Raw genomic sequence first — 26,820 nt, 5'->3', positions numbered from 1 at the left:
GTGTCACACTCTTCCGCATAGCCATCAATGGCCTTGTAACCTGTGGTGAGCCTATGATTACCCTGGCATTGTATGTCGACGCTTTTCACATCTTGTGCAGCTCCCACTCGTAGCACCTGCTGAGAGCTGGCTCCAAGGTGCCATCCTACAGGCCTCTGCGTGGTCCATATCACATGGCTTCCATTTTTCTCCCTCCAAAACAAGGGTTATGCATTTTTGTCATCGACCCACAGTGCACCTCGATCCAGAGCTTTATTTAGGCGACCAGCTCCTTGATGTTCCAACACACTCCTGTTTCTTGGGCCTTATTTTTGATAAAAAGTTGATGTGGTTGCCACACATTCACCACATGAAGACTAAATGCATGTGGAAGCTTAATACTCTCCGCCTTCTGGGCCACACATATTGGCATGCAGACCATGCTACTCTTCTCCATCTTTAATTTACACTCTGGTCTTGTCCAGACTAGAATATGAAAGTCAGGTTTATGGCTCAGCAGCTTCTTCCACGCTGAAAATACTTGATCCCATTCACCACTGTGGGTACATCTGGCTGTTGGTGCCTTCTGCATTAGTCCCGTTGACATACCCCTCACAGAAGCGGAGATTTCCACTCAACAAATATGATGAAGCCAACTCCTGGTTTCTGATGCAATCGCCATTCACAGATTCCCTGACTGTCCTGTGTATCCCATCCTCTTTACAAGTGAGGAACGTCTCCCTCCTGATCACCACCCACACGTGGGACTGTCAGTTGGAATGTGTCTCACTTCCCTCTGTCGGGATCTCCATCATCACTCACTGAAATGCGCCCCATGTATTTCCTCTCACATCCCCCTTGGGTGGTGCCTATACCACGGATTAGGCGACCTGTTCCAAGGTCCTAAGGTCTCTATCCCCCTATGGTCTTCTGGTGTCTTGTATATCCTATCCTTGCTATCATCTTCTAGACTGATGGTTCTAAGGCGATAGATGAAGCGGGATATGCTTTCATGTCTCCTAATGGCTTAGAACACAATTTATTGCCGGTAGTGTGTTCATAGCAGACCTGCTAACCGTTACCAGGACCCTCTGTTTTGTTATTCAGGCCTCCCTCCACAGTGTTTTAATATGTACCAACTCAATGAGCAGCCTGCTACTCTCGTCATCCTTTGGTCTCTGCTGTTCACGACCTTCTCTCCTCCCTTGGCCATGGCGCCTGCTCAGTTTTCTTTCTCTGGGTCCCAATTCATATGGGTATCCCAGGAAATGAACTGGTTGCCTGTTTGGCTAGAGAAGCTGATACTCACCCTCCATTCCCTTTCATAACTCCAGCTGCGGATATGCAGATCTATGTCAAATCTCTCTTTGCCCAAAAGTGGAACGATATCTGGTGCGCTACTGCTCTCAGTAATATTCTCTGCACAATCAAGGAGACTACTGCATGTTGGTGCTCTTCCTTCTGCTCCTCTCTGGAGTCCACTACTTAATGCCATCTACACATTGTTCATACCAGGCTCAACCATTGCTTTCTCCCGTGTACAAACCATGAACACAATATGGTCGTGGCGCCAGACTGACGGTACCCCACATATTCGAGGAATGTCTTCTTCTTTTGGTCCATCATGCTAAGTATACCCTTCCTTAACTTTAATAATAGCAGACAATTCATGGATGGTTGAACTGGTCCTTTGTTTCCTCCATGAAAATGGTTATTTCCAGATATAAGGTTTTGCTTTACTCCTCTAGCAGGGGCATGGTGGTTGTGGTTGGGGCCTCTCTTCACGCGTTCTCTGTCTTGTACCCCATGACCACTCTCCCGTGGAAAGATCGCTCTTTTTTACAATTTGTAGATATAGTCTAACCTTTTATGCCTTTTACTGTGTGCGTTTTAACTACCTTGTTTTATAGTTTGACTCCCCAGAATGGATCCATCCACTTTTAGCAGACCCTCTTTCTTACGGGAGTAACTTTGGAATCGCAGGACTGATGACTTCGCCGTTTGGTCCCATAAACCCTCTCAGTTAATCAATCAATTCAATCACAAAAGTTGTCAGGGAAAAATGCTAGAATTAGACTGGAAATCAGGGAAATGTCAGGGAATTTCACTTGAAGAAACTTGTGACAAACCTGACTATGGTTCTGCGAACGTGTAAATGGGGGAAAGGCTTCATCTCTCTGTCTTTTCCGGCTACGATCGGGATATTTAGTCCTACTGGGATTTTTTTCTTAATGGAGAGTCTTTTACCTTCTGTCTCGCCATATTCACCTTACCACCGTTAGCTGTTTCCGCCTGTGGACTCAAAACCCACTTCAGATTTGTTTAAACCAGCAAGTATGGTGAGGATGTGAATGGGAGCCTTTTGGTAGACGGAATGTTTTCTGCAGCCAGTCAGACCGCAGACGAATCCGCATGAGCTGGCCCTCAGGAAAACAATTGAAAGAATTCTGTCTTAAACTCGTTACGGCTTCTGCACCACTTGTTAGCAGCGCAGCAGACATAGTGGCTGTGCCAAAGACTGAGACGGCGTGGAGTTTTACAATTATTTATTGAACTTTCTTTACAATTTCTCTCTCGTCGTCGCTGCCCAGCCCTGCGGATCCATCCGCCTGGCTACTGCTGTGTAGATTCTCTGACAATGCACGTAACGCTCGCCGCTGATCGCACTCGGGAGCCTCAGGCCACCAATGCTCCGCTGAAGCCAGGATGCCCTGTGGTTGAGATGAGCTCGTTGCCGCCCGGCGCCCCAGTACAGTACACCCACGGAGCCACATCACTGTGAGGTCAGCTGCCGACGCCTGCTGCATCGGCGACTGGGAAGCCGTCAGTCGCGATGTCCGTGAGGTCCCGTCATGGACGGACCACGCGCCGTGGGGCCAGGTTGCCATAAAGTTCAAGCGTCAGTCCCTGGCGGCGCCTGTGACCAAGACCGCGCTGCGGCCGGTCCTGCTGGAAGTTCTCGCTGCAGTTAGTGAGCCATAGTGCCGACCGAACTCGGGCCCACTCCCAGAGCTGAAGTTGGCATCTGGTGGCGAATGGATGACTCCTGCGAGTTGAAACAGACTTCCGGAATCGTAACCTACAAAGACTAAACATTCGGATACGGACCACGTCCGTCCTCAGATCCGAACTGCTTCCTAATGGCTTCTGTCTGTTGTTGCCTGCACTCCACTGAAGCGCCTAGAACTGCTCAGCCACACCAGCCGGCTAGAGGGGTTGGTTGAATGCAACGTCAGATGAGTATCTGTAACCTTGGTGATTCCTGTGACTGTCGATGGTAAGCTGAAGCGATCCCTTACTATTTCAGAATTTGTCCCGTTGATTAGCAAACCACTGTCCCGTATTTCCATCTCCATAGTTGCTGTCCAATTCCCATTGTCATAACACTTGGCTGATATCCTCTCCGTAGTGAATACTGAATACAACCAATGCCTCCGAACTTGCTGAAAATAAGGCGTAGGCTTCACTATTATTCTCCGACACTCTGAGGCTTCTGCTTCTGCCCTAAATAACTGGATCTCACATGAACCCTTGCCCGTGAAAACAACCCGTGATGGACAAATAGAAACTGACTCCATTAGACATCTACTCAACTCTAAACTCGACACAGTAGCATGAGTATCCCTCTCCTTAGAAATTAATAAAACCTCCTGTATCCTGAACTGTACTCCCTTCCCCATGCGCTCCCATCTGATGGGATAAGGATGCACTGTGTAACAGTGATACTGTCTTCCCACACTAGTTACGGGAAATCTAATCTCTATATGCATCTTAACTAGATCCGTTGTTACCTTAATCCTAGATATATGATAAAAAAGTGACATACTCGCTTCAATTATCGGCACTACGAGCTCTACCCCCTCTGAAAACTCTCCCTCCACCTACTTCAGACTCCGTCTGAATTTTTCTGGTGACATCAACGTTACACTCACCTGCCCGTGCAATGCGTGATGTACTGCCTCTTGCATTTCATCCATCCTCACTCGTGCATCACCAATGGTGTTAACCACTTCCCACAGCAGCTTAGCCATTTCCAGCTTCCCTTCCACTATATCCAATCGCGTTTGTACCTGTTCCAGATCCGTATTCAATAATTTCTGTGTTTGTTCTATATATGCTCGTAACCCTGTAGCCATCCCACGCACCATACCTGTCACATTCAACAACTCTGTACCTAATCCCCATATCTCTGTTGTGTGTATATCCACTAACTTCCCTATGCTTTCCTCCCTGTCGCAAATAACTGTTAAAGGATTGTTCAAACCCGCAATATCGCCTCTATCCGCTGTTCCAAAAATTGTTTTCAGCAACTTCCCACCTGCATTCAACCAACCCCTCTAGCCGGTCAGTGTGGCTGAGCAGTTCTAGGCGCTTCAGTCTGGAACTGTGCGACCGCTACAGTCACAGGTTCGAATACTGCCTCAGGCATGGATGTGTGTGATGTCTTTAGGTTAATTAGGTTTAAGTAGTTCTAAGTTCTAGGGGACTGATGACCTCAGATGTTGAGTCCCATAGTGCTCAGAGCCATTTGAACCAACCCCTCTTTACTCTCTTTCTCCTCCCTGGAATCATGCTCACGACTTGGTGCAATTGTTCCCTTATCTGCTTTCATGACCAATCCAAAGGCTCGTACTCTTCTTGCACGTCCCGTAATATTCCGTTCTTAGATGCAACTGTTTCCACACTCGATACCACCTCCTGTAGCTGCCGCATCTCGCTCCTTACCTGCAGGATGCTGAGTGCCAGCTGAAGCATCCACTCGTGACTTGTGAAGACCACATCCGGTTGTTTCCCGAACAACACCCCGCTTTGCAACAGCATATCCTGTACTTGGCCAGCTTATGTCAGCTGCCAGAGGACTACGCCCCACACTATCCACTTAAAGTCCGTGCACAAAATAATACACACATGATAATTACTGCTAACTACACATCCCTCGCCGGCCGGAGTGGCTGAGCGGTTCTAGGCGCTACAGTCAGAAACCGCACGACCGCTGCGATCGCAGGTTCGAATCCTGCCTCGGGCATGGATACGTGTGTTGTCCTTAGGTTAGTTAGGTTTAAGTAGTTCTAAGTTCTAGAGGACTGATGATCTCAGAAGTTAAGTCCCATAGTGCTCAGAGCCATTTGAACCATTTTTTCACACATCCCTCGAACGCAACTTATGCTTAATACCCGGTTTACTGTCTGCTTCTGGCGCTTCTTTTCGCTTTCTGCCAGAAGGAGAAGTACATATACACGGATCGACTACCCCCTCGAACGGCTTAACTCTACTAACGTGAACCACCATTGTCTTGGTAGACAATTGTAATTTTATATTGACAGGTGATGTCATTTCTACTACCTGGTATGGTCCCTGGAACTTGTTTGTGAACTTCTTGGTTCTCCCTTTTGGAACATACGGATTAGCTAGTAGCACCCATTGGCCTACTCTGTACTGTGGCAACTTCCTCATTGTACCTCCCATCCGTTCTTGTCGTTCCCATTCTTTCGTGTTAGCTCGTCTAACTCTCTGCCATACTTCCTTAATGGTTTTCGCAAACTGACTTACATGCTCGCCCTCCGCTCCCAGGCTTGGACAAAGCATGTCAAAAGGTGATGCAATCTTCCGCCCATACACCACTTTGTACGGCGACAATCCTGTCGACGTATGTACCTTACTATTATACGCACTCGTTACAAATTGCAAGTACACATTCCAGTCGGTGTGTTGACTATTTACATAGTGACTCAACATCTTAGCGATCGTGCGATGCACTGTCTCCGTTCGTCCGTTTGCTTGCGGATGGAATGGACTAGTCCGTAATTTCTTTACCTTCAGTAACTTACACAGTTGCTTCATCAGATCAGACGTGAAATTAGTACCTTGATCCGAGATTAAGGACTGAGGTATCCCATACCTGAGTAACCAACTATTAACTAAAGCTTGTGCCACCGTTCTTGCTTTCTGATCTGGTAATGTGACCATGACTAAATACTTAGAAAAGTGGTCAATCACTGTTAACACATACTTATTCCCTGCTGCACTCCTATTAAATGGACCTAATACATCGATTCCGATTTGTTGGAAAGGTCTGTCTGCCTCTGGTAATCTTTGAAGCTGAATCTTTTGATGGCTCGAGTCCACACACTGTGCACATGGCACACAATTCCTGATGTACTCGTCCACGTATTGACGTCGGGTCCTCCACCAAAACTTCTCCGCTATCCGCCTATCCGTAGCTCTTCTCACACCATGTCCGGAAAGGAAATGGTCATGCGACTGTTACAAAACTTCTGATCTTAACCCTGCTGGTGCGACGACGCGCGGGTCGCATTTCATCGACCTGCAAAGTAACCCGTCCTGTACTAGGGACTGCGGTTGCTTTCTGAACAATTAGCAATCACTATCCACGGCTTGTGCCTTTTTCCACTCATCTTCAGTCACCCCTGTTACTTGTAACACTGCCACTTTCCTGCTCAATGCGTCGGCATTGGCATGTTTCACACCTGGCTTGTGTATTACCTCTTAATCGAACTCATTGTGTTTCAGTGCCTATCTCACTAGCCTACTCGCTGGGTCTTTCAGACCTAATAACCATTTCAGAGCTGAATGATCTGTCACAACCTTAAACCTTCTACCGTACAGATAACATCGAAAGTACGAAATCCCATATTATATTACCGCTAACAATTCCTTTTCCGTCGTGGAGTAATTTTGTTCTGCCTTGTTAAGTTGAAAAGACGCGAACGCAATCAGATGTTCTTTGTCATCAATTTCTTGCCCAAGTGCAACCCCAAGAGCGTGATTAGACGCGTCACATTGTAGTATAAACTCCTTCGAAAAGTCTGGAAACTTCAAAACTGGATCCGATGTCAGTATCTGTTTCAACTCTTGAAATGCTTTCTCACACTCTGACGTCCACTGGAAGGTAACACCTTTTCTTAGCAACCTAGTAAGTGGCCTCGCTATTTCTGCGAACCCCTTTCGATAATAGGTCACAAGACCAATATACGATTGCAGTTGTTTAACCGTTTGCAGACACGGAAAATCTCGTACTGCAGAAGTGAGACGAGGATCTGTCCGTACCCCGTCCTGACTGATAACATGACCGAGATAATTTACTTGTGCTGGCGCAAAACGGCATTTGTCCAAACTTAATGTTAGCCATGCTGCCTCTAACCTTTTAAACACCTCCTCTAACCGTTCCACATGCTGCTCTATATCTCTTGAAAAACTATAATGTCATCCAGATACACCATGCATTTTTTCGGTTTCAACCCGTGAAGGATTCCATTCAACAGCCTCTCTAATGTTGCTGGAGCGTTTTTTAGTCCAAATGGCATTTTTTTATACTCGAAGTGACCACAGTGCATCGTAAATGCTGTTTTGGCCTGTCCTCCAGACATACTTCAATCTGGTGATAACTTCTTCGCAAATCCATACTGGAGAAAAATTTACACTGCCCTAGTTTGTCTAACGTTTCTGTGATATTCGGAATCAGATATACGTCCGCCACTGTCCGTTCATTCAAATGCCTGTAATCACAACAAAAGCGAAATTTTTTCGACCCGTCCGGTGTCTTCTTCGGAACTAGGACTACGCTACTAGACCAAGGACTATTACTGTGCTGTATTATCCCATCTTCCAGTAGTTGCTCTATTAATTGCTCTACTACTGGTTGTAATTGTTTCGGTAGTCTGTATGGGTTACGATGCACCGGAGCGTGATTCCCTGTCGGAATACGATGCTGTGTTATCGGTGTAGCAGGTAACGTACCATGTGCTTCAAACAATGCTTATACTTTAGTAATAATGCTTCCATACCCGCATGATCATTTCCTCTCAAATGATTTACCTTGTCACGAAGTGCAGACGTGCTGACGGTTTGCTTTACATCATAGTCTAGCCTCGAACTATCGATGTCCTCTCCATGCATTAACTCTACTGTGGCTATTACTAATCCCTTCGGCAGATCGACATCATCCCGCCCGAAGTTATCTACACTCATTGGAACCATAAACTGCCCGTTTATGTCCGTTACCCGTGATACATTCCTACAAATAAAGCAATGCTGTTCGTCTAAAACCTAATTACTCGGCAGTGGCTCTACCAAGAATAACACCTGCTGTGGCACATCGACATCCACCGGTACCCAGATCAACTTCCCTGTACTTGTTCGTACTTTGTCACACGAAATCACCTTTAATGCACTTGTACGCAGTTCAGTTGGTATCACCTTAGCTATCAGTGCACCTTGCGACTCTGAAACATTTGCAAGGGCTATACCCATTGAGAACAAGTTCCCATCGAGTTCCAGTGTCTGTTGCGAAAGATCATTTTTGGCGTGATGTTTAATCAGAAAGTCCAACCCAAGTATCGCTGAAAATCCCTGTCCCACAGTTGACAACACCTCCATTTGCTGCCGGAACCACACGTTCCCTATCTTAAACTTGAGCTGTGCTGTCCCTAGTGCATCTAATTTTTTATCACCTACTGCACCCAATCTGTATCTCTGAGCTTCCAATCCTTTCTTGCCCACAAGGTCCATACTGACAACTGATACATGCGCTCCAGTATCCACTAAACCTTTTCACCACTTATCTTTTATCCAAACCATCAAACTACAATCTGCCTCTTCGTGCATTCTCTGAGTACCTCTTTTTACTGGGAATGCCTCCCGACGGCAGGAACACTCCCTTTTTCGTTTAACAGATTTTTACCTGCTGTATCATTAACCCGTTTTGTGGCTTTACACTGCCGTGCCTTATGCCCTATTTTCTGACAATTGAAACACTGTGGTTCCCGACATTGTCCCTTGAAATGACCTTGCTTCCCACAACGGTAACACTCTTTGGAAGACGAAAAAATTTTCTTGTCATTGCGACTTCTAGTGGCGCTATCCATTTCCTGCAAATGTGTAGCTATGCACAATGCTGCTGCTAAGTCACTTGGATTTTCCATCCGTATCCAGCGTGAAAAATCCGGCGAGATCCCTCGCAAAAATGCGTCTAAAGCTCTATTCTCTGTTTATTTCTATAGAACTTCATTTGCACTCGCATCTCGCGTTAACTCATACATGTGCGCATTCGTTCTCCTAATTCTGTCTGAAAATTCTTCTACCGTTTCACCCGTTTTTTGCATCATCCTCCCCAATTTTTCTGTAAAAAATCTGGCACTGTTTTGTATCCTAAATCTTTGCAATAATCCCTCAGCCAACTCTGTGAACATAGTAGGATCCTTTACCCCTTCATGGTATGCCACATAAGTCTTTGCGTCACCTACTAACCGTAACCTTGCCATTTGCAAACACATTTCATCCGACCATCCACACAGTCTAGCCATACTACATACGTCACCAATGAAAACATTCACGTCCTCTGAAGTTTTACCGAGAAGGAAGGTATCAAATTAGCTGCTGAACAATGTGCCACACCGGAAAAGACAGTACCATTGCGTTCTACACTATCGCTTCCCGAACCTGATTGAGTATTTTGCAACAATTGTTGCTCCATTCTCTGCATGTGCTGCTTTTGCAACTTATTTTCTTCAATCAGTTTCTTAACTTACTCTGTCAATGCGACTATGGCGTCACTTGTCCCAGTTGCACGTGTCTCTGGCATTTTCCGTGTGGTTTACCTCACCTCACAAAAATAAAATTGTATTACCCAGAAGCAATTACCTAGCACGTCTAATGGCAAGCCATCTAGACTTACCACATTGCCCCGTTAAATGACCATAGAAGCCACACACATCACAAGTGCTTGGTACAAATTTATCGCAAGGAGCGACGTGACCTGTTAAACCACACACTACACATTTAGATGGTACTAAGTTAACGTGACTATCATTCCCACGAAACTGCGATAAGTCTACAGGGCTGCTAGGCCTTTCAAAAGACACTCTCACATCCCTTAACGTTACCCTCGACATATCTAGCTACACAGAAAACATAGAGAGTAGGCAGTTGCTGGACTCACCCTATTCCGTGTTTCTCGGTTGCTCCACACGGTGCTAGTCAAAGTCGTGCCGTGGGTGCGCCTGACACCACTTGTTACGGATTCTGCACCACTTGCTGGCAGCAGACACAGTGGTTGCGCCAAAGACGGCGTGGAGTTTTACAATTATTTATTGAACTTTCTTTACAATTTCTCTCTCGTCGTCGCTGCCCAGCCCTGTGGATCCATCCGCCTGGTTGTTGCTGTGTAGATTCTCCGACAATGCGCGTAACACACGCCGCTGATCGCACTCGGGAGCCTCAGGCCACCAGTGCTCCGCTGAAACCAGGATGCCCTGTGGTTGAGATGAACTCGTCGCCGCTCGCCCCCACTATGGGCACGCCCACGGAGCCACGTCGCCATGAGGTCAGCTGTCGACGTCTGCTGCGCCGGTGGCTGGGAAGCCATCAGTCGAGATGTCTGCGAGGTCCCATCATGGACGGACCACAAACCGTGGGGCCAGGTTGCTGTGAAGTCTGGGCGTCAGTCCCCGGCAGCGCCTGTGACCAAGACCGCGCTGCGGCCGGTCCTGCTCGCTGTAGTTAGTCAGCCATAGTGCCGACCGAACTCGGGCCGACCCCCAGAGCTGAAGTTGACATCTGGCGGCGAGCGGATGACTCCTGCGAGCTGGAACAGACTTCCAGAATCGTCACCTACGAAGATTGAACATTCGGATACGGACCATGTATGGCTTCTGTCTGTTGCTGCCTGCGCTCCACTAGGACGTTTTTTACCCACGGTGGTAGATTTTTGTTATTACTCCCGCAGTATATTGCAGCGTAACTTAGCGTACTGGCCTCACTCCCCTTACTCAGCACTTTCCAGGCTTCGCTCGGCGCTCGGTCTGTGTGCGTCCTTGCGTCAGCCTGTTGGTAGACTGCTGCTGTCAGCAAGGCTATCTGTGCCTGCTTACTTTGCAACACCTCGGTCGCCGGCGTGCCTCTGTTTTGCCATTCTCCACTGCATGAAGCAACGCTTACTACATGTGGCCACAACATTTTCTAACATTCCTTGCCATTTTCATGACTTCATTTTCACGCTAGTACATTCTCCGAAAGATAATTGAAAATTTTGGAAGTCAATGTGTGTAAAAATATGAAGGCTTTCAGCATTATGTTGTTTGTGTGTTTGGAGGGGGGAAGGGTTATGACCTCTATTGACCCCGCTCCCCTCCCCCTCCAGTTATATCTGCGATTGCCTGGACCAGCGGTAAGAGCCATTGTTCCACCTTCTGCAGTATCAGACCTGTCTCTACTGTCAATCTAACTTGCAAAAGTACCACGCCTCCTTTCTGTTGTTAGGTACGTGTAAACTCACAAACGGATAGCAGAAGTTTCCATGGCTGTCTTTCACAGCTGTACCGTAAGTCCGCTCACAGAGACACATGAAGAGATCACAAACTTCGCTGGTCTGAACGCCGATCATCGTCCCTTTTTTGCAATACAGATGTGCCACGGCACATTACACGACACAGATTATGATCTATGAGCTGTGCACACTTATAACAGGAGGTTATAATCAAGTTACTCGACGATACTCATAGCATTCTGTCGTAACTTAGGAAATGGATTACGTCAGTGATAACTCCAGTCTGCATGATGCCAGATGATTTTAAAATAAATATGCGGTCTTAACTAACTTTTCCATGCTGATTTCAAAACTGTTCTTAGTTTTCTTCTACCACATACAATTTTTGCACAATTCAATTAAGTTTTATTTATAAATTCATTTCTATAGCGACATATGAAACTTTCTGACGGTTCGGGACTCGACCCTGGACTTCGCGCTTATGACTAGCGGTCGCTTTACAACTTAGGCTTTCCAAGCACGCTTCCCAGACGGACCCAAACTTCCATATGTCACTCACCTATCTGTTTCTTCTCAGATTATCAATTCATTTCACCAGTCTCGCGCATCTCGTGAATCCTGTGCAAGTTTTAGAACCAAGATAACGAGAAGTCAAAAACTATCAAATGGCTCTGAGCGCTATGGGACTTAACTTCTGAGGCCATCAGTCCCCTAGAACTTAGAACTAGTTAAACCTAACCAACCTAAGGACACCAAACACATCTACGCCCGAGGCAGGATTCGAACCTGCGACCGTAACGGTCGCGCGGTTCCAGACTGTAGCGTCTAGAACCGCTAGGCCACTCCGGCCGGCTCAAAAACTATCATCGTCATTTGTTCGTCAGAGACCCGTCTTCCCTAATTACAGTTTCAAATACTTAAATCTATTCCTGAAATTATACATAAATTTATGCCGGACCGTGACGCGGACCCAGAATTGCTGCTTATCACGAGAGGTCGCCTTATCACGTAGGTTATCCGAGGGCGCTCCCTGTACCGACCCAAACCCGCACAGGAATAACGAGATGTGCGAATGTAGCAAAATGGATTAATAATCTTTGAGATGAAATAGGTAGGTGAGTGACATATGGAAGTTTGGGTCGGTCCGCAGAGCAAGCCCTGATAGCTTAAGTAGCAAGGCGACCGATCTGATAAACGGAAAATCCAGGTTTGAGTCCCGGTCCGTCACAAATTTTCACATGTCTCTTTAGGTACTACATCTATACCTCTTACAGTCCAGTCGAATTTCAGAAATAAATTTCAATATTTGAAACTGTAGTTCTTCATCAGCTATAAGTAAGTTTATTTTATTTTAGTTATAGGGATTTCATTGGGCCAGCAAGCTGAGTACAAGAAAATTCCTTTCTTTTTATGCGAGTAGTGTAGCCCGGCGAAGCAAAAACATTGGGTTGTAAAGGTTTGACGAAATCGGAGATATTTTGTGCCTGAAAGTAAAAACATCTTGGATAAGCCGCCTGTAAATAAAAAAAATTGCTTTCATCACTGCATATCAAACTGGACTTGATGAAGCAGTTCGTAAAGATTCTTCCACAAGCTGGATCGTCCTTCGACTAGCTTTCATAAAATTTTGCTTCATCGCTGGAATTCACAAATTGATGAATGATTACGAACTTTAAAATACAACGAATGTCACAGAAAACGATCCGTGAACTACAGCTCGGTTACTGAAATTTTTCTAGAGTTAAAAAATATCTGAATTACAATATTATAGTCAAAGCCGCATTGGCAAATTTCAGAATGTGAGGTCGTAATATCAGTGTAGAAGTTCACTTCCTACACTCACATACTGATTACTTCCATAAAAATTTGGAACATTATAATGAAGAGCAAGGAGAACGCCACCACAAGATTACTGAGGAGGTGGAGAAGAAGTAACAAGGTATATGGAATGGACGTATAGTGGTCGAATGTTGTTGAATGTTGCAAAGGACTGTAAAGGTAAAGGTGCTATCAGGAGGGGAAAAAAGAGAAAATTTGAAAATCAAATGAAATATAGTACTTATAATGTTTCTAAGGAACTGTAGTATTTTTAGTGTATGCTTACAAGGGAACCTCCCCATCGCACCCCCCTCAGATTTAGTTATAAGTTGGCACAGTGGATAGGCCTTGATAAACTGAACACAGATCAATTGAGAAAACAGGAAGAAGTTGTGTGGAACTGTGAAAAAATGAGCAAAATATACAAACTGAGTAGTCCATGGGTCACATAGGCAACATCATGGACCATGTGGGGTCAAGAGCGCCGTGGTCCCGTGGTAGCGTGAGCGGGTGTAGAACGAGAGGTCCGTGGTTCAAGTCTTCCCTCGAGTGAAAATTTTACTTTCTTTATTTTTGCATAGTTATTATCTGTCCGTTCGTTCATTGACGTCTCTGTTCACTGTAATAAGTTTAGTGTCTGTGTTTTGCGACCGCATCGCAAAACCGTGTGATTAGTAGACGAAAGGACGTGCCTCTCCAATGGGAACCGAAAACATTTGATCGCAAGGTCATAGGTCAACCGATTCCTCCACAGGAAAACACATCTGATATATTCCATACGACAATTGTGACGGCATGTGCGTCACATGACAGGAATATGTTGTCGACCCACCTAACTTGTACACTTGGCGAATGGGTAAAAAGATTTTTCTACCTTTCCCGATTTAGGTTTTCTTGTGGATGTGATAATCACTCCCAAAAAAGTGGTGAAAACATAAGAGTTTGTCACATAAACTGAAAATAAAAAATTAAATTTGTCACTCGATGGAAGATTTGAACCAAGGACCTTTCGTTCCACAGCTGCTCACGTTACCACGAGACCACGGAGCTCCTGCAGTCCAAGTTTCCTTGATGTTGCATAACTTCACATGACCTACTCAGTTTGTATATTTTGCTTATTTTTTCACAGTTCCACACAACTTCTTCCTGTTTTCTCAATTGATCTGTGTTCAGTTTTTCAAGGCCTATCCACTGTGCCAACTTATAACTAAATCTGAGGGGGGTGCGATGGGGAGGTTCCCTTGTTAAAAACAAAACAATAATCATAAAAATATATATCTTAATAGTAATTCGTTAATACTTATGCTTCAGCTAGTTAAATCTTATTTTGGGGTAACTCATGACATGATACAACAAATGAAAGTAACTTCTTAGAGTCAGCCTTACAAATTGATCCTTAAACTTATTTTTGAGAAATCTGAAATTTTTTTTTATACACAGACTAATGTAATAGCGCATCTTTCGCATTCGGCATTCAGTACAATAAAAAGTATTCAAGTCAGGAAGTACCTCAGTGTATAGATATTTATTCAAGCACTTCGACTTACGTGCTGTTCATGGCATCCATCAGTGTATTCAACAAGTACTCTCCCAGTACGTTGTTGACAGACGCATACGAAACAGCCTGCAAAAGAGAAAGACGTAAGACTTTTTGTTACCGCAATCCAGCTGCAGATTCTTTTGATGTTGTTGTTCAGTTCTGTTCAGTAGTGGCGGACCGGAGCTACTCACCGAGAAACGTCGACCGTGTAGGGAGCGTCTCCTGCTGTACAAGTTCCCGGGAGCAACCTGAAGTCTGTTTTTACTGTCCCAGATTCCATAATCGTATGTCTGCATTGAGTATGTGCTGTCTATATTGTAAAGTTCCGTGATTCGGAATTCACTGCCTACGCGATGTACCACACGAAAAATGCAGTTGAACGGAATGTAAATGTGCCGAAATTGTTCGAGGATGTCCTCGGCGTTGTCGTCGAAGAAAATCCATCGAGATCCGCAAAGTTCTCCACGTGCTGTTATCTGGAAATAATTAACTAGGTTTTAGCTGTCACTAAAAGTACAAGACGCTTACTGAAAGAAAACGGCAACATAAACAGGAAATAATTAAAGTGGTTAGATGATCAATGTCGCCAGCTGACTGAAATTAAAATGGGAAAATACCTTAGAAATCCTTATTGAACTGACAGAGCAAGAGTCATAAATCTCTAATCACTATTATGGTCTCAGATTTCTGCTTTACAGTATCCGGCCGGGCGGGGTAGACGTGCGGTGTAAGGCGCCTTGCCACGGCTCGGGCGGCTCAACCAGTCGGAGGTTCGAGTCCTCCCTCGGGCATGGGTGTGTGTGCTGGCGTTAGCGTAAGTTATTTTAAGCTACACTCTTGCTCATAAATTTAGGATAATGCTGATACATGGTCAATCAACACTCTGGTGGGCGGTTTGCGGGTTTAAACCACGTCGGGTTATGACCATGCGGGGCATTTGACCTGCGGTCGTCGCACGGTGGCGCTGGCAGCAGTCCACACACGCAGAGTTTGTTGGTGCAGGTCAGAGTACGGTGCAGCGAGTAAGTGTGCAGACGTTTTCAGACGTACTAATGGTGACTGTGTGTTGAAAATGACTCAAAGAACACATATTGATGACGTTATGAGGGGTAGAAGACCGGGGCGACGGGAGGCTGGTCAAACACAGCAGGTTGTAGTACGGGCCCTCCATGTGCCACAAAGTGTGATCTTACGATAATGGCAACGATTCCAACAGACAGGAAACGTGTGCAGGCGCTACAGTAGGGGACGTCCACAGTGTACAACACCACAAGAATACCGATATCTCACCATCAGTGCCCGGAGACGGCCTCGCAGTACCGCAGGTAGCCTTGCTAGGGGCCTTACCGCAGCCATTGGAACAGTTGTCTCTAGACACACAGTCTACAGACGACTGAACAGACATGGTTTATTCGCCTGGAGACCTGCTAGGTGCATTCCACTGAAACCTGGTCACAGAAGAGCCTGTAGAGCCTGGTGTCGAGGACACTGTACATGGTCACTGAAACAGTGGTCCAAGGTTATATTCACGGATGAGTCCAGGTATAGTCTGAACAGTGATTCTCGTTGGGTTTTCATCTGGCTTAAACCAGGAACCAGATAACAACCGCTTAATGTTCTTGAAAGGGACCTGTATGGAGGTCGTGGTTTGATGGTGTCTTTGACAGAGGACCTGTAACAGGTCAGGCGTATTGGGCCGTCATTTTTCACCAGGATGTCCGCCTTTTCAGGGATGTAGTGCGTCCCATCTTTCTCCTATTGGATGATAACGCGCGGCCCCACGGAGCTGCCATCGTGGAGGAGTACCATGAAACAGAAGATGTCAGGCGAATGGAGTGGCCTGCCTATTCTCCAGACCTAAACCCCATCGAGCACGTCTGGGACGCTCTCGGTCGACTTATCACAGCACGCCTTCAAATGCCTAGACACTTCAGGAGCTCTGACAGACACTGGCGCAATAATGGGAGGCTATACCCCAGCAACTGCTCGACCACTTGATCCAGAGTACTCCAACCCGTTGTACGGCCTGCATAAGTGTGCATGGTGATCATATAACATATTGATGTCAGAGTACATGCACAGGAAACAGAAGCGTTTTGTAGCACATGTGTTTCGGGACGGTTTTCTCAACTTATCACCAATATTGTGGACTTACAGATCTGTGTCGTGTGTGTTCCCTATGTGCCTATGCTATTAGATCCAGTTTTGTGTAGTGCCACATTGTGCGGCACTACATTCTGCAATTATCCTTAATTTATGAGCATGAGTGTAGATTAAGTAGTGTGTAAGCCAAGGGATCGATGACCTTAGCAGTTCGGTCCCATAGGAACTTACCACCACCACAGTGTCCAGTCACATTAATGTGTGCCGGCCGAAGTGGCCATGCGGTTAAAGGCGCTGCAGTCTGGAACCGCAAGACCGCTACGGTCGCAGTTTCGAATCCTGCCTCGGGCATGGATGTTTGTGATGTCCATAGGTTAGTTAGGTTTAACTAGTTCTAAGTTCTAGGGGACTAATAACCTCAGCAGTTGAGTCCCATAGTGCTCAGAGCCATTTGAACCACATTAATGTGACCACCTGTCGGAAACTTGAACAACCAGGTTTTGCAGCGCTGACCGTTGAGAGGCATGCACGAAGAGAATCAATGAGGTTCTCGAACGTACCAGCAGAGATGTGGAGCCGCACCCTCTCTAGTGCTGGGGCCAGCTACGCTAGGTTTCGCGACTGAGGATCCGTAGCGCGAAAGGCCGATCGAGGGGTTCCACAGATTCTCGATTGGCTTTAAATCCCGTGAGTTTGGTGGCCGGGGTAGTATTGTAAACTCATTGCATGTAAGGGTGGACACAGTCCCCAAGGATAGATGCATAATTCTGTTGATCCCTTGTGCCTTCTACAGTGACGAGATCACCCAGGGAGTGCCACTAAAGCACACTTTCTCCTCCGGCCTGGGCCTTCCGACAATTGCTCCAGGCTGTTTGGTTTTAGACGTTTCCCGCTGTACGCGCAAACAGCCATGTAGCAAATGGAGCATAAAACGTGACTCATCTGTAAAGGTCGCCTGTCGCTGCTCAGCGTCCGACCAGTTGCGGCAATTGCGTCAAATTCCAACTTTCATCATACACTCCTGGAAATTGAAATAAGAACATCGTGAATTCATTGTCCCAGGAAGGGGAAATTTTATTGACACATTCCTGGGGTCAGATACATCACATGATCACACTGACAGAACCACAGGCACATAGACACAGGCAACAGAGCATGCACAATGTCGGCACTAGTACAGTGTATATCCACCTTTCGCAGCAATGCAGGCTGCTATTCTCCCATGGAGACGATCGTAGAGATGCTGGATGTAGTCCTGTGGAACGGCTTGCCATACCATTTCCACCTGGCGCCTCAGTTAGACCAGCGTTCGTGCTGGACGTGCAGACCGCGTGAGACGACACTTCATCCAGTCCCAAACATGCTCAATGGGGGACAGATCCGGAGATCTTGCTGACCAGGGTAGTTGACTTACACCTTCTAGAGCACGTTGGGTGGCACGGGATACATGCGGACGTGCATTGTCCTGTTGGAACAGCAAGTTCCCTTGCCGGTCTAGGAATGGTAGAACGATGGGTTCGATGACGGTTTGGATGTACCGTGCACTATTCAGTGTCCCCTCGACGATCACCAGTGGTGTACGGCCAGTGTAGGAGATCGCTCCCCACACCATGATGCCGGGTGTTGGCCCTGTGTGCCTCGGTCGTATGCAGTCCTGATTGTGGCGCTCACCTGCACGGCGCCAATCACGCATACGACAATCATTGGCACCAAGGCAGAAGCGATTCTCATCGCTGAAGACGACACGTCTCCATTCGTCCCTCCATTCACGCCTGTCGCGACACCACTGGAGGCGGGCTGCACGATGTTGGGGCGTGAGCGGAAGACGGCCTAACGGTGTGCGGGACCGTAGCCCAGCTTCATGGAGACGGTTGCGAATGGTCCTCGCCGATACCCCAGGAGCAACAGTGTCCCTAATTTGCTGGGAAGTGGCAGTGCGGTCCCCTACGGCACTGCGTAGGATCCTACGGTCTTGGCGTGCATCCGTGCGTCGCTGCGGTCCGGTCCCAGGTCGACGGGCACGTGCACCTTCCGCCGACCACTGGCGACAACATCGATGTACTGTGGAGACCTCACGCCCCACGTGTTGAGCAATTCGGCGGTACGTCCACCCGGCCTCCCGCATGCCCACTATATGCCCTCGCTCAAAGTCCGTCAACTGCACATACGGTTCACGTCCACGCTGTCGCGGCATGCTACCAGTGTTAAAGACTGCGATGGAGCTCCGTATGCCACGGCAAACTGGCTGACACTGACGGCGGCGGTGCACAAATGTTGCGCAGCTAGCGCCATTCGACGGCCAACACCGCGGTTCCTGGTGTGTCCGCTGTGCCGTGCGTGTGATCATTGCTTGTACAGCCCTCTCGCAGTGTCCGGAGCAAGTATGGTGGGTCTGACACACCGGTGTCAATGTGTTCTTTTTTCCATTTCCAGGAGTGTAGATGAACAGCAGTTAGCATGGGTGCATAAACCAGGCGCCTGCTGCGGAGGCCCAAACGCAGCTACGTTCGCTGAGGAGACACTGTTGGTAGCCCTTGGTTCATCTGGGCGGTTCAAAATGGCTCTAAGCACTAAGGGACTTAATATCTGAGGTCATCAATCCCCTAGACTTAGAACTACTTAAACCTAACCAACCTAAGGACACCAAACACATCCGTGACCGAGGCAGGATTCGAACCTGCGACCGTAGCAGCAGCGTGGTTCTGGACTGAAGCACCTAGAGCCGCTCGGCCACTGCAGCCGGCCATCAGGCAAGTCAGTTGCTCAATGCGTGACGTCTGTTCTCCCGTGCACATCTCGGCAGCCCTCCTTCACACCTGTGATCTCTGGCCTGTGCTGCACCACAGCTGCCTCGGCGCCGGTTCTGGACAGCGCCATTTTGCCATATAAGGTATACTTTAACCGCGGAGGCACGCCGACAGCTCACACTTAGTCGTTTGGGCAATGCTTTCACCCTTGGCCCGAAAAGCAACGAGCATGTCCCTTTCGGGCGTCAGATAAATCTGAGGAACGACCTTTTTTCACCAGTCTGTGCATAAAACTTTTGTATTTTACACACTACCGGTTTCGGGCATTGCATATTCTCAAGTTTGTCTTAAAACACAGAACATACTGTTGCAAAAAACTGCTAAACCCAAGTTATGTAACTAACTGGATGCACCATTAGACAAAAATAATATTTACCTCTAGTAAAGTCTGTGGCTACATCGTTGTCAATAACTTAAAAACCTCATGCCATGTATCGCTGTCCAAAGCATAGTCGTCAGACGTCCTCATCTAAAATGTAAAGGTGAATGACATGACAGTGCTTATTAGAACAAAAGGATTCCCATGTCATTTAATTTCACATCCAGCCAGAAGCACTAAATACCAGACCTTGCAATATTTCCTATGAAACACACTGTTTACACTCATTCAGTGAACTGCCGCATGTGCAGTTTACGTGGAAAATTTTGAACTGTCTGTCAGAGAGTAAAATACACAAGGATCTTACAACTGTCGATATGATTTCCAAAATGTATCTCTCTCTTAGTGTCAGTTACATGAAAAAAATATGTAATTAGGCTGTTTAGATTTTTATGTTGGTAACGCCATGAAGCGCTCTATATGAAAATCACTGACTGTGCTGTGTGCAGTCTGTGGCTGGTTTGCATTGTTGGAATTTGCTGTTTTAGTGTTGGGCAGTTGGCTGTTAACAGCGCGTAGAAGAATAAGAACAAATTAGGAAATTCAAACAAAATCAGAATCAAATTAATACGCAACACAAAAGAGAAATCCGGGAAGTACAAGATCAGTTGGCACAAATAATACAAGAATTACATATTTCAGAGGAGACTCGCACTCCAACACGGGAAGAGGGACATAGAAATACGGAACAGCGACAAAACAATAACACAGGGCACTTCGGAAATTATGAAAGAAATTGACAAGGTACAACGAATTTTGAGATGGAACCACCGAAACGAAGTAACAATGACCGATATGCGACTCGCCGACGTGATGATTTTGACTATAAGCTGTTCATTACTACGCGTAAATTCAAAATATTTAAGAATTCTGGCAACGACATTCATCCACAAGCATGGCTCCATCAATTCTCTCATTGTTTTCCTCCCAACTGGTCATTGGAGCACAGGTTAGAATTTATGTGTGGCTACATAGAGAATGAACCAGCTGTGAGAATGCGATCGGTCATTCACGATTGATTGTCACAGTGAAGGAGAATTTATCATGCCTTCCTCTCAGCATATTGGTCTCAAGCTACACAAGACCGAGTAAAACATAACATCATAATAATGAAACATTTCGAGCAATCTGAATTTTCCAGTCTTGTCAAATATTTCGAAGACATGTTACATAAGAATCAGTATCTTTCAAACCCATTCAGCCCCTCAGAACTCATGCGCATTTGCTTAATCAAGTTGCCTGAACATTTACGACATATTATTTTGGCAGGGCGTTGCAAAGACGACATTGAAGCTATTCAGGGGCTGTTTCAAGAATTGGAAATTGACACTGACAATCACGGAACTCGAAAACAGGTGTACAACAATTACAGGTCACATCTGTCACAATTCCTCGATGACAGAAATAATAACTGGACACGACAAGGCTATTCTTACAATGTAAATCGTGACCAAAACAGACACCACCCGTATGACAACCGTTGGTAGAGTAGTAATAATTACAGGGAAAGATCACCTCTCCACAGTAATGACTATCACAGAGACAGTCAGAGAAACAGACAATATGGGAACCAAAATTGGCGTGATTCAAACAGAGCAGGGCACTCTCGACAGGACGAATTTGTAGACGTTATGTCTCCTAATCCTAATAACGACGCGCGCCAACAAAGAGACAGACAATGACTCGCACCGCAGGCAGCCAAGGCAGCCACGTGCGCCAGCTGGCTCAGAGAAAAATAACATAGACGCTAACCTTGAGAAAAATTTTAGCATTCCTTACCAATGTATACAACATGATAATTACTTTGAAGTTGAAACTCTGCGCACTAGGAAGAGTAAAGGACTGCACCACATATCACATGTAAAACCGTTTATTGAGAGATAATCTGTTTTTTAATTTAGTCTTGGCTATAAAATTTTTCACTTCACGTTACTAGTACTCTTTGTCACACTTAGAAACTGTTAACATGAAACTATGTTTTAAAGTTAACTATCGAGTCTAGAAACTAGGGAACATATTTAGACAGTAATTACGAATGCATTGTTAGTGAACAGAGGACACAGTGTTACTGTGTGTGTACATTCTTGATTGTTAGTTGTACGATTACGTAACGACTATAAGGCTCATATACTTAGAACATATACTGCTAACGAGATTGTAAAGCAACATTTTGGTTTACTTGAAAATACATTCTGGATTTAAAGTACATTCTGTGAGATTAAAGATGTCTTAGCATTTGGTTTCTTTGACAGCTACACGATTATATCACGACCCTACTAATGTGTGACACAATTTACATTGTTGCTTTTGTGCTGTATTGTTTTATATCTGCTCAGTTTTTCTGAATTCTTCCAGAAAGTAAAACATGTTTTAGTAGTAACTTTTGTGGTATAGCTACTATGAGACAGCCTTTTTTTGTAGCACAACAATACGTTACAGTATAGTACTTTCTTGATCACAGTAATGTACATAATAACTACGATATCTATACGCATAGCATTTCACTTTTGTTTACGATGAGGTAAGTACATTGACTTCTGCAGAACTCAGCTTTCGGAGAACGATAACTACGACACTTCTACAGAATTATCTTACAGCAAGACGCACATTTAGCGTTAAAGGACACGTATTTGAGTGATTAATTTTGTACTTAAAACATGTATTTTTAAAGATTTTTGAATTATAAAGATACTAAGGTTTTCCGTGATACATTTCATTCCATTTCTGTAATCTGTAACACCTGAGGGTATAATTACATTAATCCTCAGGGGGTACACGCCTACTTTGTGTACCATGTGTTTGGCAAGCACAAGGAGCCCTAGCTAATATGATATTTGCTTATACAACTTCACACATTGGTACCATATTTCACTAACACATATATTACACAGCTATATGATCATTAAACTGAGAGGGACAAACATTTTTTTTACTACGTCAGTGACATGTTTACGCAATTACACAGTTGGATAACTTCACATTTATATAATTATATTTTGTCTGTACTTTGTGAACTGTTCATTTTTTTTTTTAGCCATTGTGATACTATGAGAGCTTTGAATGATGTATTTGGTATGCCATCATGATTTTTAAAGTACGTTTGAGGTACATGACACTATTGAAATGAGCAGAGAATTTTTTTTAGGTTTTGAAATTATTGCAGAAAGCTACGACGTTTTTGAGATTTGGCTGAGGTGTTATGATGTTATTATTACGACGACGATGTATATTATGCTGTTGAGGTATGTTTATGATCAATAAGCTGATGCTATATGAGGAATTTGATTATGCTACATATTTATATAGATGAAATATTGAAGAAGTGTCGACGAATATGTATATGTATAATAAGGTAAGGACTAATGAGTAGTGGTTAGGGTCTCTGATTTGTGAAAAAGGATGTTGGAAACCAAGAATCGTACTTTAAGAGTTATGAAATGTGTGTAAATGCGTGAATGCATCACAATGCCGACGAAAATTTTTTGGACACTTATATTTATAGGATTTTGTTTCTACACATTTGTAACGCAAATTCTCAACCTGTGAATTTTTTTATATGAGACTGTAACTGCTGTCGTAAATATATCGGTAAGAAAGTTAGGTGACCTTCACGTAATGTGTCGTGGGCGCCCAGCTGTGCCACCTTCCTGGAGTAAAAGCCATTAGGTGTTGAAAAAAAAAAGAGACCATTAACCTCGCTATTCACATTACTTTGTAGGAAGCATCGCAAATACGACACATTCAATACTTGGAAACATATCATACATTGTGCTACTTACTGAAATGCTTATGAATTGATGGGAAATATTCTTACATCTGGACACCTGATTATGACAAGTGTCTTTCTACGAGAGTTGAAAGAATTTCTACTAACTTATGAAATGCCACATGACTATTTAATGATATTTTTATGCATTACTTTACATAGTTGCTTATTTCATTTGATATCTGGTTTTCAGCTGCATTGCAGCATTGGTTTTATAAAATAAAATAAAATGCATTTGCTAATGTGAACATTTTCTGTCAACAAATCTATTAAATAATAATTTTATGATCCACATTCTTCAGAAAAGGGGCACTTGGAAAGGAAAGAACAGTAAGAAGAGACTAATAACAGTAATTGCATACGTAATTTTCTTTTCAACTACTTGGTAATTTCTTGTGTAGAATAAGTTATGGTGCACCACTTTAACGACATAGACATTAAGATGTGAAAAGACATTTCCCTTATCTGCATTGCTCTCTTTAGTGTACTATTTTTCTGCTTGTGGGTTTTTCATGTTTAGGTATAAGTTATAGCATTTGCTGCTGTTGTTTGCCAGGTGTAGTTCTACTGAATTTTACATTGTATTAAGCCAATTTTACTACTGATTTATTTTTCTTTTTTGCTGCACATTGGCTCATATTAGTGATAATGTCGCATTTGCTTTGCTAATTTATATTTATTGCTGCTTCCTTTGCTAATTTGCATTTTTTGTCATTGCTGTTTCTGTTAATTGTTTTGTGCTGCTGCATTGCCTTGGACCTTAGTTTAGCATCTGAGCTCAGTAGATTTAAGTTAGCTTAAGAGGGGGTAGGCTATATAAAAGAATGAGTTGTGATGAATTGGAAGAAATGCATTGACAAGGTATTTAAAAAAAGTGAAATAAGAGGAAACATCTATGAAATGAAGTTTTGTGTTGGAATGCAGTACCAAATGTCACACTGAAAACAAACCCTGACCTGTGCTTTTGTGTCATTCCACTATGTGTCTCTTTACCTTGTGTATTTGTGTTCTTCCTGTCTTTATGTGTTTATCTGATGAGAGTTATGTTGTAGAATTTTTCTAGTACTATGTTATTTACTTTGTAAAGGTGTTTAGACATTATTAATTCTGTTCTGTTTTAATGCTCAGGTGTGAAATTAATGTTTTGAAAACTATTCTCATTATTTTATTTATTTACTTATGTCATAATTCCTGTAACACTGATGTACATGTCTATTTCTATTCTTTTGTAAAGCCTGTATTACTACAAATGTATCTGTATTATTATGTATTAAAGATGTATTTTGTACCTTTGTAATTGTATTCTCATGTTATAAAATTGTAATTGACACCAGTTCATCAAATTAAGTAAGTTGTAAGTTTCACTTCACTGCACATGTTTCTGTTGGTTATAGAATATGCACAATATGTGAAAAAAAAGGGGACTGTTAGTGCTCACACGTGTGTTGATAATTCAGCAAGGGACTGGTTAACAGCACTGCTGGTTCTAAGAACATTTCAAAAAAGATTTTTGTGAGTGCACAAGAGGTGGTACATGGACTTGCTATATTGTCCGCAAGACTCTTCAATGGTGATTGTGCACCTGCACAGTCATAACAGATGGCTGTTGGCTGTCTCTACGAGGACTGCAGTGAGTCTGCACCTTGGTGGCCCACCAATACCGTAATCTCTAACAGGACTACAGTGGGTCTGCTCTGTGATGACCTACCTACCAATATTCTTCAAAACTTCGACTGACTCAGCGGTGGGTTTGCTCTGTTGTGGACCATTACCTCTCTGCATGTCAAGAGTCAGCATTATCTTTCTGTTGGAAGGACAACACTACTTCTTCAAGACTGCATGGAAATCCACTACTTCAGTGTGCATTTTCTTTTACTGATCAGACTTTGTGCATAAAATTATAATTAATACTGTGATGAATGATCAGGACTGTCTTTATGGACTGTGAGAAAATTTTAGCGTTTGACCAACATAGTATCAAGAAGTGTGTGCATTTGATTTCTTTGTTATTGTAATTATGAAAAATTTTTTCAAATCTGTATTGGCCACTGCCCAAAACAATTTATAAAAATTTTTGTGGGGAGCATGGGGGCTATGTAAGTAGGCTGTTTAGGTTTTTATGTTGGTAACGCCATATAGCGCTCTATATGAAAATCACTGACTGTGCTGTGTGCAGTCTGTGGCTGGTTTGCATTGTTGGAATTTGCTATTGTAGTGTTGGGCAGTTGGCTGTTCATAGCGTGTAGTGTTGTGCAGTTGGAGGTGAGCCGCCAGCAGTGGTGGATGTGGGGAGAGAGATGGCAGAGTTTTGAGAGCGGATGATCTGGACGTGTGTCCATCAGAGACAGTTAATTTGTAAGACTGGATGTCATGAACTGATAAATATATTATGACTTTTGAATACTATTAAGGTAAATACACTCCTGGAAATTGAAATAAGAACATCGTGAATTCATTGTCCCAGGAAGGGGAAATTTTATTGACACATTCCTGGGGTCAGATACATCACATGATCACACTGACAGAACCACAGGCACATAGACACAGGCAACAGAGCATGCACAATGTCGGCACTAGTACAGTGTATATCCACCTTTCGCAGCAATGCAGGCTGCTATTCTCCCATGGAGACGATCGTAGAGATGCTGGATGTAGTCCTGTGGAACGGCTTGCCATACCATTTCCACCTGGCGCCTCAGTTAGACCAGCGTTCGTGCTGGACGTGCAGACCGCGTGAGACGACACTTCATCCAGTCCCAAACATGCTCAATGGGGGACAGATCCGGAGATCTTGCTGACCAGGGTAGTTGACTTACACCTTCTAGAGCACGTTGGGTGGCACGGGATACATGCGGACGTGCATTGTCCTGTTGGAACAGCAAGTTCCCTTGCCGGTCTAGGAATGGTAGAACGATGGGTTCGATGACGGTTTGGATGTACCGTGCACTATTCAGTGTCCCCTCGACGATCACCAGTGGTGTACGGCCAGTGTAGGAGATCGCTCCCCACACCATGATGCCGGGTGTTGGCCCTGTGTGCCTCGGTCGTATGCAGTCCTGATTGTGGCGCTCACCTGCACGGCGCCAGACACGCATACGACCATCATTGGCACCAAGGCAGAAGCGATTCTCATCGCTGAAGACG

The 26,820-nt window shown here is 44.6% G+C and overlaps 1 protein-coding gene across 1 annotated transcript in view; it reads right to left on the bottom strand.

Annotated features, from left to right (window-relative positions):
* Positions 1 to 26,820, bottom strand: part of LOC126412668 (probable glutamate receptor) — a 134,676-nt gene that overhangs the window by 83,640 nt on the left and 24,216 nt on the right. Inside the window, exons 2-3 of the mRNA XM_050082371.1 lie at positions 14,813 to 15,097; positions 14,629 to 14,705 (exon numbers count right to left, since the gene is read on the bottom strand). Of these exons, the coding sequence (XP_049938328.1) occupies positions 14,629 to 14,705; positions 14,813 to 14,917 (182 nt within the window). The 5' untranslated portion in view covers positions 14,918 to 15,097. The remainder of the gene's footprint in view (positions 1 to 14,628; positions 14,706 to 14,812; positions 15,098 to 26,820) is intronic.

Source organism: Schistocerca serialis, chromosome 7 (genome assembly GCF_023864345.2).
Source record: "Schistocerca serialis cubense isolate TAMUIC-IGC-003099 chromosome 7, iqSchSeri2.2, whole genome shotgun sequence".
Classification (NCBI taxonomy): domain Eukaryota; kingdom Metazoa; phylum Arthropoda; class Insecta; order Orthoptera; family Acrididae; genus Schistocerca; species Schistocerca serialis.
The sequence above is the reverse complement of the archived record's forward strand: the minus strand, read 5'-3'. Positions and strand labels throughout refer to the sequence as shown.